This window comes from Argopecten irradians, chromosome 4, assembly GCF_041381155.1.
Source record: "Argopecten irradians isolate NY chromosome 4, Ai_NY, whole genome shotgun sequence".
NCBI lineage: Eukaryota > Metazoa > Mollusca > Bivalvia > Pectinida > Pectinidae > Argopecten > Argopecten irradians.
Window position 1 is genome coordinate 14427794 of NC_091137.1, and position 14399 is coordinate 14442192.

At 35.8% G+C, this 14399-nt stretch overlaps 1 protein-coding gene across 5 annotated transcripts in view; it reads left to right on the top strand.

Annotated features, from left to right (window-relative positions):
- The window catches only part of LOC138320694 (zinc finger protein 236-like), a 31854-nt gene that overhangs the window by 4753 nt on the left and 12702 nt on the right, over nt 1–14399 (top strand). The window contains exons 2-3 of one of the 5 annotated variants that reach the window (XM_069263861.1): nt 6505–6556; nt 8488–8640. The exons of 1 other annotated variant lie outside the window; for it this stretch is intronic. In XM_069263861.1, coding sequence (XP_069119962.1) covers nt 8595–8640 — 46 coding nt within the window. In that variant the 5' untranslated portion in view covers nt 6505–6556; nt 8488–8594. Of the gene's footprint in view, nt 1–6504; nt 6557–8487; nt 8641–9216; nt 9620–12182; nt 12567–14399 lie in introns of those variants that run through there. 3 more of the 5 variants (XM_069263860.1, XM_069263862.1, XM_069263858.1) reach the window with 3 other exon arrangements.

Here is a 14399-nt window from a genome sequence, read left to right on the forward strand (position 1 = left end):
CGGCCGCCATGTTTTGTTTACGCAGTCAGTATAATATGATTAGCCGCAAAGTTTCGTATTTTTACTCTGGATACAAAAATACTTGCTACGATGTTTTAATGCAGTTAATACTTGGATTAATATCTGAAATATTATCAAAAACTATCGTCGTATCAATAGCAATACCGATCAAATTCCCAAACACGACCCGGTGTGAAAATGTGAAAGTATGGCTTCAACCCGGCGCCATTTTCCTACACATGTGTGTACGATGTTACAAACAACTGCATCAGTGCATGTCGGCACGTTGAAGTTAAATCACGATCGTTTGCTCATTTGACTGAGACAAATGTACGTAAATTCTTCTGTCTATAAACAAATTTGATATGTAAACTTTTGCAGTGAATTTTAAATAGGCCTAGGCCTGAGTCTGAACGGCGATCGTCCTTCCGATTCACGGCGATTGATTCACTTGTTTACTAAGACGGAGATGTAGTTGTGATCGTAAACAATAACCTAATTTGAATATTTTAAAATAACAATACGATTATTAAAACTTCTAGATTAAAATGACATTGCTTATGATGCTGTTTCTTCGTTTTGATTCATTGGTGAATGTCCGCGTGACTCTTGCAAAAATGTGCGTTCCTTTCAGACTTACGTTACAACTGCCCTAATATTGTTTAACAAGTTATATTTTAATTTGTCATAACATTTGATTTAATTTTACTCATGCGTCTTCATTATTATTATAAATACTTGAACATCTTGCTATTACCCATCTGTCATACGACTGTTACAACGATGACAGGACATTAAAAAATCCAAGATGGCGACCTCATAGATCGATGTTATCAGGCGGGTTGTCCGCAAATAAGACCCCTCACCACTTTTGACCTTTATTTCTTCTCTGGGAGGGGGGTCTTATTTGCGGTGAAATACGGTACATTGTAAATATATTTATAACTGAATCCATCAAACAAGAGGCAGTTTAAACATATTACCAGAACCCTCCACATCAGAGTTTAAAGTTTGAATTGCACATTGGGCAGTTTTCAGGTACTGACTTACTTGCATTTTCTTTATTCCCTTAAATACCTCTGGCTGCTGTTAATAAGATGTAAAATAGAATAAAAAAATCATCAAACGTGGCCATGATTACAACAACAGTGTTACTGATGGAACTAATATTATCTGAGCTACTATTAGATTGAAGTACCACTTTATATATAGCAGGAATGATTTTTGGCTCAATCAATTTCAATATAATCATAATCATGAAAGTATTTCAAAATTCCAAATAACTATTAAACTGCAAGTTTAAAAACCAAAAGACATATATATATCTCACAAAATGAAAGCAGAAGTCTGTTAGCTTTTCGGAGCTAAGTGCACCAGCTGTATGCGTATGCATGCATGTGGTACAGAGTATAGTACTGTTTTATCATCTGTGGAGATTGTACACGTGGGAAAGGCTCAGGTGAAATGCAGGTGCTCTCAAAGATAAGGTGATGAGATAAAACTTTGTATGGTCCTGCTGGTGATATACAACACTATACATTATATCTGCCATTCATTAGTTAGTGCCATTTAGTTGCTTTATTTTGCAACATTTTATTCAAAAAATCACTACAGCAAGGTATGGTTTCTGTAAAACAAGGTTTCTTTTCAAGTTCCAGATTGTAGTGGTTATATCCAAACAGCCTCACAGAATATTGCCTAATAAGATCTTTTCAAAAGAAACTGGCCTGCGACATGGTCCAGACTAAGTATTGTTGTTTTTTCGAGTTAACCTGAAATCAATGATAGCTGTACAGCTACCTTGAAAACGCATTTCAAAAGTTCTTCTACTCAAATTCTACCAGTGAGATAAACTTGCCTGAAACAATACTGACGTGGTCCAAACCAAGTGTTGTTATTTTTTCGGTTTAATCTCAAATTTATGGTGGCTGCCACGACTAGGGCTGGGTTTGTTTGGTTTGGTTTGTTTATTTTTACGTCCTATTAACAGCCAGGGTCATGTAAGGACGTGCCAGGTTTGTTGGTGGAGGAAAGCCAGAGTACCCGGAGAAAAACCACTGGCCAGCGGTCAGTATCTGGCAACTGCCCCACATGGGATTAAAACCCGCATCCCACGAACCCGCATCCCAGAGGGGGAGGGCTTGTGGTAATATGTGGGCCACTGCGGCTGGATTGGTATGCCGATAATGGATATGTAGTGGTTTGTACCGGTATTTATCATTGTATCGGTTGCTGGATAATCCGGACGCCGATAGTCCGGAAAACTCACAATCCGAACCGAAATGTCAGGGAACGAATTTCCGTAACGTTATTTATACTCACTAGTCCGGAAATTCGTATTCCGATTCCGGAACTCCATTTTGGGAACGGAATTTAATTTTTAGTTAGTAAATTCCCGCAATAATCCGGACAATTTGTTGTCAACACATGCGGAAAAAATCCAAGGCCAGCTACAGTCATGTGTACAATACACACTATCACTTGACACTGAGTGGGTTGTCATAACGACGGCTGCCAGGTCATAGCCACGGGCGTTTACCTGAACACCTTTCACACGGGTACATGCAGTCATGTAACGGTTCATTGGTTTTCTATAGGAGATCAAACTTCAGTGTTATAATTGAGATACGCAATATGTTTTTAGCCACACGCTTTTAAACATGCATTTTGAGCTTGAGTACAGGTACATATGCTAAAGATACCTTATTTGTTTCGCATGCAGAATATATCGCTATGAGTATCGAATACAATATAGTGAGATTATACTCACAAAATTAATAAGATTTTTAAATGTATGTGAATATATTCGAATTCATCGTCTGTGGTATAAGATATGAAGGCTACATGCCATTTACACGTGTGTGACATTGTGCATGAAGTTAGGCGTGAACGGGCGCGTGGTTGTTATACACGTTTGTAAATCAGAAAGCAATTGAAGACTTGTAGAAATGGTCATTAAAATATACAAAATAACAATTATATGAGTTCATAAAATGTTCACAACTATTTGTTGTTATAGTTTTTAGCCCACCATCATCAGATGGTGGGCTATTCAAATCGCCTTTCGTCCGTGGTCCGTGGTCCGTCCGTCCGTCCGTCCGTCCGTCCGTCCGTTAACAATTCTTGTTACCGCTATTTCTCAGAAAGTACTGAAGGGATCTTTCTCAAATTTCATATGTCGGTTCCCTTAGGACCCTCGTTGTGCATATTGCATTTTGGGACCGATCGGTCAACAAGATGGCCGACAGGCGGCCATCTTTGATTTTGATAGTTAAAGTTTGTTACCGCTATTTCTCAAAAAGTGCTGAAGGGATCTTTCTCAAATTTCATATATAGGTTCCCCTAGGACCCTAGTTGTGCATGTTGCATTTTGGGACCGATCGGTGAACAAGATGGCCGACAGGCGGCCATCTTGTAATTTGATAGTTAAAGTTTGTTACCGCTATTTCTCAAAAAGTACTGAAGGGATCTTTCTCAAATTTCATATATAGGTTCCCCTAGGGCCCTAGTTGTGCATGTTGCATTTTGGGACCGATCGGTGAACAAGATGGCCGCCAGGCAGCCATCTTGGATTTTGATAGTTAAAGTTTGTTACCGCTATTTCTCAAAAAGTACTGAAGGGATCTTTCTCAAATTTCATATATAGGTTCCCCTAGGACCTTAGTTGTGCATATTGCATTTTGGGACCGACTGGTCAACAAGATGGTCGACAGGCGGCCATCTTGGATTTTAATGGTTAAAGTTTGTTACCACTATTTCTCAAAAAGTGCTTAAGGGATCTTTCTCAAATTTCATATACAGGTTCCCCTAGGACCCTAATTGTGCATATTGCATTTTGGGACCGATCGGAAACAAGATGACCGACTGACGGCCATCTTGGATTTTGATAGTTAAAGTTTGTTATCAATATTTCTCAAAAAGTACTGAAGGGATCTTTCTCAAATTCCATGCATAGTTTCCCCTTGTACCCTAGTTGTGCATAGTACATTTAAGGACTGATCCATAATGCCTTTCGGCACTGATCAGTAAACAAGATGGCAACTGGCCGCCATCTTAGATTTCATTGTTGAAGTTTGTTACCACTATGTCTTAGAAAGTACTATAGCGATCTGTTTCAAATTTTATATGTAGTGTGTTTGAAAAAGTTTGAAAAGCAGGGAAAAGATCCCTCTTTCCATTGTCAGACATAGATCATTCTTTGGTGGGCGCCAAGATCCCTCTGGGATCTCTTGTTTATGCCAAGAACGTAGATGATATTGATCCTTTGTTAGGCAATTTGCCGTACGACAGATCAAGGGTGGGCTACCTAGCTATATGCATACATAGTACACAATTAACAATGGCTTTAGGTTTTGTCTTTTGAAAAAGAAATACGTTTATTTAATATTCTTAATGTAATAATATAAAAATACCTATAAAACATAACAAACGAAGTATTAATCGTAATACACATACATTACATAAAAGCCTATCATCGATTACAAGGTCAAGGGGAGTAACTCGTACGTGTCAATTTAATTGACGAAGAACACAGAACTCGTAATCCGGACGGTTTAGGCTGGGAACGAAGGTGTCCGGATTATCAAGGGTCCACTGTATATATATATATATATTATATATAATTGCAAGAGCTTTGCAGATAATCTTCAGGATTTGTACTAGCGCCTTATTAGATGATTGCAAAGCTCTGACATCTATATAGAATATACCTGGTAGACCATAGATTCCATAACAAAGATAGTTTAATTCTTATATTAACATTATTAACTCATTGGGGTCTATGCATTAACATTGTTTTAGTAAGACCAGGAAAACCATTTATCAATGACAATCTAATCCACAAGGTAGATATCAGCCATTTTGACGGTGATTAGTTGATGTTATCATGTCAACATCAGTGATGTTATACTGTAATGGTTTGTAAAAGTTTGGTACTGTTATTTTTCAAAAATTACTGAAGGGATCCATCTCAAATTTCCTCAAGGGCACTAGTTGTGCATATTTCATTTTTGGATGGATCAGTTAACAAGATGGCCAATTGGCCACCATCTTGGATTTAGATAGTTGCATGAAGTTTGTTACCACTATTTCTCAAAAAGTACAGAAGGGATCTGTCTCAAATTTCATATGTAGGTTCCCCTATGGCTCTAGTTTTGCATATTGCATTTTGGGACCGATTAGTCAACAAGATGATATTATCGACAAGGCTGCCATCTTAGATTTTGATATTTATAAGCTTAAACATTGTCGCAGACTCACGAGTGATCGCACTACACTACGCTACACTTATCACCTGTGGGCAAACTCCTCGTAAAATCGTCGTAAAATATGCTAATTCACACACTAGAATTGACCAGTTAGAATACTCGATATATAGTTCGGAACTCTTCAGAATGAAGGCTGTTTTATTAGCTTAAAGATAAACAAAAAATGGCGGCGCCCATAAATAACATGTGAGTTTTGTATAAAAACGATCAAGGACAAATCATACAGATCTCTATCTTCCAAAACTATCTCTTATGACCACATATGTCATGGCAGTATGGTGAGTGTGGAGGTATGACATCAAGGGTAGAATGGAGTTGTTGACCACGGTGAGTGATAACCAGCTGTATCTGGTTACAATATGTAGGTCAAGGCGGTGTTGGCTCCATGACGTTGAGCTAAAACATACGTATGCCCTAATTATTACATTATACCTAATAACATTATAAGACTATTAGTATAAAACACTCCAATGAAAATACCTATTTCTGCCCAAATAAAGCATGATATTATTACAGAAATACCTAATAAAGTCCTAAACTGTTATGAAAGAAGCTAACTACGCTTTTGTTTATAGTTTACCTGGCCCATACACACACGTGTATACACCGCTCCTGCGCTCACAGTATCGTGAACCCAAACATTCGCCAGGTGCAAGTGTTGGTCAACTTTGTTGTGCTGCTGTATACTGTACATAACCCTTACTCTGATTGGATGAATTCCCATCGCAAAACTGTACTGGAACCAATCAAATTATTCATGCATATAAATTACCTACGACGATTTTACCTGGAGTTTGCCCATGGGTGATAAGTGTAGTGTAGTGCGATCACCCGTGGGTCTCCGACGATGAAGCTTGAAAAGCAGAGAAAAGATCACTCTTGTCATTTGTCAGACTAGCTGCAGTATTGTAGCTTAAAAGACTTTTAGACATGTAGATAATGGTGCTGGGCTTGCGGTTGCTTTCTGGTTTGCTTAGCAAAAGTTGCGAAAACGAGTTTGTTCTCTGTTGCAAATAAGAATTTCTTTTAGCAAAATGTGCATTCGCAGCATTTCTTAATGAAAAATATTAAATCACTTCGAAATGCTAAAGAATGTCTTGTATGCATCAATTAAAAAGCACATTACATACAAATCCTGATTATTCGTTAGACCACACTCCATCATGTGTTACTTGACATTCCTTCAACATTAAAACATATATGTTATCGTAACTGATTTACTTATCGATTGTTTTAGACTTGCTACGAAAGCAACGTGACTGAAAAAAGAGGGTCTACAACAAAAGCATGTAAGGAAAAAGTAGTCGATAAACAACAGGAGGGAAAGTGGATTGAAATTAAGTTGTGCATACAAATGTCAACGATGTTGGAGCTCGTGTCAGTGTGATTGGATATTGGGCGAATGAAGAAAACTTAGCATTTTTTGCGAATAAAAATGAACTTATTTTCGCAATTACCAAGATAGATTTGTTAATAACGAAAATGCAAATGGGTAGCGTGAGAATCTAGATCATTCTTTTGGTGGGGGCCAAGATCCCTCTGGGATCTCTTGTTTAAAAAGGGGTAATTTAAGGCGTTGTCTGAGTGATTAGGGTGTCCCTTCACATTATCAATCACTATCTCTACCCCTCCACTTCTGGATAGCAAGTTTAAAGTAGGATATAAAACAACAAAAATGTGTAATTTGTGGCCATATAAGCTTTACAATCATGTTCTTTTACTCTCGATTGGTTAAAAAATATTTTTAGATGCTTCAATGAACATGCAGCAAGCAAAATATTTTCAGAGTCCATAAGTCAGCTAGGTTACTGAATTTGAAAATTTTGTTGAATGGTATAAATGTAGCAACAAAAGAAAGACAGCTAGGTTGATGTTTTGCTAGTCCAGGATATTTGTTCAATAAAAAAGTGCATTAACTGCAAGGATTAGAAAAAAAATAATCAGCTAGTATAATGTGTCAAATTCAGGCAACTTGTTCAGAAATAACCAGTATTACTGATTCATAATTGTGGTTAAGCTGTAAAAGTGCATCACATCACTTCTCCTATGTAGCGTTCTCTCTGTCATAGTGAAATCTTAGTGTAGCAAAGATGCATCAGTTAAATTTTAATTGTGTTTCTTTATTGGATTTAAGGGGAAGAAAATTGGACAAAGAGGGAAGATTCGACATTTCAATTTCTGGTGCAAATCTTGAATTGGCTTCAATATTACTGCTCAATTGTATTGAAATAAATAATAACTTGTGCTTTTAGTGTTCAGTGATCAAGGGAAAATATATTGAAAGACATTTTTTCGTGTCATTTAAATGATATATATAACAACAAAATGAAAAGCCACATTCTTTTAAACTATATTACGTTTGTTGTTTTGTTTTTGTTTAACTACAAAAATAAGCATTGAATTAATGTTAGATCTAATTAAAAAGGGATAATAGTTCTGAATGTCTTTAAGTTTCCATATATTTCGTTGTACTAGAAACTATTTTCTTTCATACCTACACGTGTAATACTGGCTGGTCTAGGGCAATACACTCATGTCGCCTGAGGCTGTATTGCATGGCTACCCATGCAATAAAGCCTCGTGACGTCACGGCGTCAACAAAATCTCTATTTCCTCGGTAAAATTTTAACTTTTTTTCCACAAAATTGACTGGTTTTACTATAAAAGATGCAAGCAACGGAATTTGTGTTGAAAATATCACGTAATTTTTCATGTATGGAAATTGACTTCCAGTCGTGGATTTCTTCGAATTTATTTCAAAATGGCGGGATATTATAGTTGTAAAATTGCAGTAAAACGTCGTGGTATGAAAGAAAAATACTCTTTCATAAGTGGATATGAAGGATAGGGATATTCTACCCTCGGGATCACAAAATGTTGCAAAACCCTCGGCAAGCCTCGGGTTTTACTACATTTTGTGACCCTCGGGTAGAATATCCCTATCCTTCATATCCACATATGAAAGAGTCTTATAATAGTACACAGGTTTTGATCCAGATTTTTTTTTTTTTTTTTTGTGTAAATTGAAATTAAATTTTCTTGCAAACTTAACGGTACAGTGTTTCTTGTCAAGTAAATTTTGTACAATATGTGACATTTTTGAACTACCGGTATTTATTTATATTTTTTAGTTAAAGCAAAAATAAACAATATTAAAATCCACCAGTATTAATAAAGTACTTTAGGTGAATTTTACAATAATTTCCTTTTCTTTTAACAGGTCTTGAGACTTAACATCTAGGGTCCTTAAAGCCCACACATTTCTTGACAACATTATAGGAAGTTGACCTGACAGTGTTCAGTATAGGTGACTTAGACCCCTCTGGTATGCAGGTATCCTCAATCATGCATAGCAAGAATGGGGCACCAACAGGTAATTTGCAAGAAATGTTTCCCTAGGTCATTGAAAACATTCCATTTCATCAAGTATTTGGAACCTTCTCTCTGTGTGAAATGTGTCAACAGCGTCAGTAGTGTTGTGTAGCTCATTTAGCCCCCACATCCATACAATGGACTCAACTACCTTTTGATTTGGATGAGTCAGATTTGGATTATGGGGATGTCAGGTTGAAGGCTTGTTGACACGTGAGAGCAGAACAATACATGTGTTCAGGTGTATAACCACCCCCATAGAGAATTTTACCTGTCCGTTAGTGGTCAGTGTTACCTGTAAAGCTGAAAGTGATGGGGCATCAAGGTCTATAATGAAGGTCATTAACTTTATAATTAACAGATAATAATGTCACTAGTGTGATATTCAAACATTCTACTAAAGGTATTTAGTGCCTTGCACCATCTCTTATTCCCCAACTGGTTCCTTTGACACTTACAAAAGTCATTTTAAAGAACTAATATAAAAAATTACATGTACTACAACTAAGGTTCAACAAGGTTCCCAAACAAAGTTTCACTGTTATTTTATGATTTTGACATAATTAGTTCAGTTCAATTTTTCTTCGAATTTAAACTTCCTTCTGGCTTCATCTATTTGTAGAGATGATAATCTTTTCCAGTCCTGTGGATGAAATCTTGGAAAATGTAATGATCTATATATAGCCTTGGGGATTGGCTGGTAGATATACCTGAACTATAGCATACTCACACCTGTACATGTGTGTGGTTTACCTGTACACCTTTCATGTTACATAATATGATATCTACCTGCTTGACCAGTGTCCACACACACTGACCTAAGTAGATTAAATGTAGACCTGTCCATTTGGCATGGAGGTAACATAGGCTGTAAAACTAACGGACTGGAGCTACCTATCTACAAATTAATAAGCTATTTATATGATGATCACCACAGATGACCAACACAGGTGGTCAAAGTAATTGGCAGGTCAAGTCTGGTAAGTTTATAAACCTATGATTTTGTAAATGATTTATGTATATGTAATCATTTAATTAATGATAAGTGCAAGGGGAATATTTTGAGAATTTAATGCAATAATTATTCTTGTTATCTTAAATGAAATGCATGCTAAAAAGAGTAATTATTCCTAGGAATTCTGAATATATAAGCAGATCAAGGTTTTAATTATTTTAATGTAATCCTTGTATTACAGAGATTTTAATTTTTTTTTAAAAATACTGTTTATAGTCAAAATATAAGGATAAAGTTGGCCTCAATCAAGTTAAAAAGTCTTCGGTTAGTTTTAGTGCATTATTTACAATAAAAAATAGAGAGAGAGAAAATGAATATTTATTGTGAAAATTAATGCTTTTATACATATAACAGAATATAGGCAGCAAGTCTGAAATATCTACAGCACAGTTGAAATATATATATATCTACATACAGTAAATAGCTATGCATGGTTAGTCATATCAGCAGTTTCTTCCTGGATTGTGAAATGGACGTGTGTGTTTGATGGCCACAGGCAACTTGTGTACTAATGGTCAGACTAACCAACAGGAAGACTGACCATTATGACTGTCCGCTGTGTATCTCACTAAATACAATCAAGTGAGCTACTGCTATAAAGCAAAGTCCTTCCTTTTCCTCTGCTAAGTCAGATTCTGTTATTGTTTACAAAAAATATTTAAATACATTTCTTATTTTAATTGATTTATATTTAATTTCGGATGCGATTTGTACAAGGACTATGTGAATATATATATATATATATATATATATGCTGTAGAAATTAGGCTTATTTATTATGTCTGGTATTTATTAATGAAACTGAGGAGGTCCATGAAGATACTTCAGCTTGAAAAGGAACAAATTATTTTATTTTAAATTGAGATACCTATAGTCATCAGATCAACAAAAGATGTTTGAAAGAGGTCACAAAAGAGACATTGATTTTACAAGGAGACCACTGTGTATTAGAAAACACTTTATATAACTATCCTAGAAAGGTTGACCTTCAGACTTCAAAAATATTTACTGTCTCCATACAGTCTTCCAAATAAGGTGTTAATTGTACTGTTAAACTTTGCTGAATGGCTGAAGAGTTACGCCCATTAATTATAAACGCTGGCCTCAAACTACAAATCCCATTCATAAAAAGAAGTGTACTAGAGTGCGTCCTTGGAGACAGAAATGAAATGGGTTCCCATATTGGGAATTTTGTCATGGGCATCATACCGGCTAATTTGTGTATGTTGTTTGTGATAAACAAAATTTGTATTGGTGGATATTATATTGCCTAAAAAGATACTGATTTTGATTAAAGTTCAAAGTGAAGGGCACAGATATTAAGAAGATGCAATAGTTTATATTGCATTTAAAAAAAGTTCATGCAAATGAATGAGATATGGAAGGGTATTCAACGCATATTTTAGGTATATTACAATAATTGTATGATGTTGGATTGGCATTCATATAGCAGTAAAAAAATTGTTAAGAACATAAGTTCAAAAAGCAAACTTGAAGACTGTTTTGTTTGAAAAGACGCGAGAGTTGAATAAGAAGTTTATCAGTCCAAAAATTGTTCCTATTGTAATTATTAAATCCAATGTTGAATGATGATGTTAAACTAGTATAGTTCTGCTGATCAGATTGAGAAATTTGTATTGGTGCATTGTAACTTGACTTGAATGATGATTTCTTGTGCCTCTATGCTAACTTTATTCCCGCTGTTAAAACACAGCAATATTGTGAAATTCTGAAATCACATGTTTGTCTGATCAGGCAAACCTGTCCTTCTAGGATGGGAAATGCATGATCAGGTTTTGAAAGCCGTATCTCTGGTATAGTGGTGTACGGCGGGTGTATATAACCTAGATCTAGCTCAATCAGGTGGGCCGTATAGGTATTCTCACACCCATGTATAAATACCTGTACTCTGATCGCACAATGGTCGTGTATACACACATGAGTTAGTCACTGGCTTACAATGTACCCTGCTAGCAGGACAAGATTAAAATCGACCCATAGGTACATAAACGACCCTCAAATCGGGCACAAGGTCAGTAAACACACATACACACGAATAGTTTAACAACCATAAACCCGCCACACAATACACATGCATGCATGCATGCAGAGGTTAGATTTCAGATATAAGAAAAGGCAGGAAGTGTGCTAACACAAATTTTACTAAAAGTTGATGTCAAATGAAATGTTTTATTCACATCCATGAACTTATCATACTTCATACTGGAGGGATGGGGAATATCTTTTTTCTCCATTAAGTGACCACTAAGTGACCAGTACAGTCCATTCAAGCTCCCATGATCTGTGGAAAATCAGAATGAGTGACCAGGCCGGATTCCCATGGTTTGGCCAAGTAATTGGGGTTCAGGTATTCGTCAGGCATACCTGGTGACACGCACACACACGGCAGATCAGCCAGTACAGGTAGGACTAGCTCTATTGACCGTGTGCATGATGCGTGTCTTTGCATGCTAGCGCTCTATAGTCATGCCTGCGGGGCCGAGAATTTGACAGGGAATGCAAGTCACATGACCCCCTAGATAGTCTCAAGTTGGTTTAGCCACGAGGTATACGTGTTGGTTTATATTGTATATACCAGGTATGCATTCTAAGCCTTGGGTCGACCAGGTATGTGTGTTTATACACGGCCATGTGATTGTGGAGACGCACAGCGTGACCCGAGGCTAGTCTAACGTTTTACACGTACAATGTTAGCCAGGACTGGTCAATAGCTGGTCATTCAGTGGTCAGACATTCAGAAAAGAACCTGTTCTCATGCTGGGTTATATATAGAATTTCATGTGACACGTGAGGCATTTCTGTATGTACAACTTGGCCACAGCTAAACATGTCCTTTTCACCTACATCAGACCAATGGAGAAAAAATGGCACATCTCTGGTCTCCACTCCAGGTAAACCTATGTTATATATATGAGCTGTAACATTATATATACACATGTACACTAATACCTGTGTTTCCCTTGTGTTTACCTGTGTGACAGATACTGTTAAGTGTTTTTTACATGTATCAGAAATGCTGTTTTCAACTGTGTACATGACCTGCAGTATGCAAGTTATTTATGTATTCAATCTTGAGACATGTAGAGGGAAACCTTATAAATGATCATGTTGGATTAACTCACTAAAAATATTAATGGTAGTTTTTGTCTCACAGAATTAATGTTTAAATATGGAACTTTACATTATAAATAGTAATACTTTTACGTAATACTCAATCATGATCTAATTTTTGGACATGTGCTTCAAACCTCAAAAATCAAAGGTAAAACAATTGATGGTACTGGTGTATGTACATAATAAAAACATACAGTACCAGCTGAGGACTACGTATTACATTACTATCCATTGGTTTTATCATGCTAAAATGTTAAGTATTAATTGATTTATATATGTAAGTTTAGAAGAATTATATTGGAATTTTAATTGTCACCATATTCCTTCATTAAGGTTATAATGACAAACCACCAGGTACATTATATATAATTATATACAATGTACTTTTATTTATTTTTTTTTAATGACCAAATTTGCTCCCTTGCAGATACAACTATCCTTTTTCAATTTTGAAACAAGTAATGAAAATATGCTATAATACTGTCATGAAAGTTATGCAAAGAAAGTAAAAAAAAAAACATACCAGCTAGAATAACATTATTTACCAACTAAGTCACAATTTTCAGCAAAAAAGTTAAAGCCTTTTACTGTTTTCCCCCTAATTGATTCATTACGAGTTTATAGTTGCCACTTAAGTGTTCAATCAAGTGTGTCTGACATGTTCAGGTCCTGGTCCAGTGATTAATTGATCTGGTATGCATATATGCATTGGAAGGGAGGGTGTTGAGGGGGAGGGGGGGAGCTAATTTACTGGGGAAATAACTGCCATAATACTGTTACGGTATTGACGAATACATTGAGATAAGAGGCTGGAAATGGGGCAGATCAATTATGCAGGTCACATAATGAGTAATTAACACTCGCTTATTAAGCATCTAATGGATCTTTCTGCCTCTTGGCTATTTTAACATTATTGTCACCTACACTGTGAGACACATAATTCCAATGATTTTCTAACTTTGGGTAAACAAAATAGAGAAAAATCATGTCAGCTGATTAAATTGTTTTAAATTGACTATGTGAAGGTTAAGGGAGGTAAAGCAAAAGTTATATTAACTCCTTTGTTATATAAATAGGCATAGGGCTTGATTATGATTCTTTGATTTTCAGAGAAAATTATTTTTTTGAGATAACATTGATAAAATAGCTAAAATTCTTTGATATATTTATGACACATAAAAAACTAAGTAAACCATTATTGTTATCTAAAGACTGGCAAGTTATAAAACTATGAAGTATGCAAGTAAATAAGTAGCTAATATAAATGTATATAAGCTGTAAAGTGATTATCAGGATCAATAAATAGAGATAATTTGTTATTAAACAACTTAATCAGTGAAGAGAGGTATTAAGCTTTAACAACTTAATCGGTGAAGAGAGGTATTATGCTTTAACTCTATAATCTAGTCATTTCTTAAATTGAATTTCAAAACATGCCATAAAAGACAATTTACCCTCACAAGTGTCCTAATGAGTATTATAAGTATTATGTACATATGTTGTATGATGTTTTCTCAGTTCTGCAAAGTATTGCTATGATGACACCTAGACCGTTCTGCAGAGTAGTACTATTATGACACTTAGAGTGAAAACTTAATGTTGAGATAAGG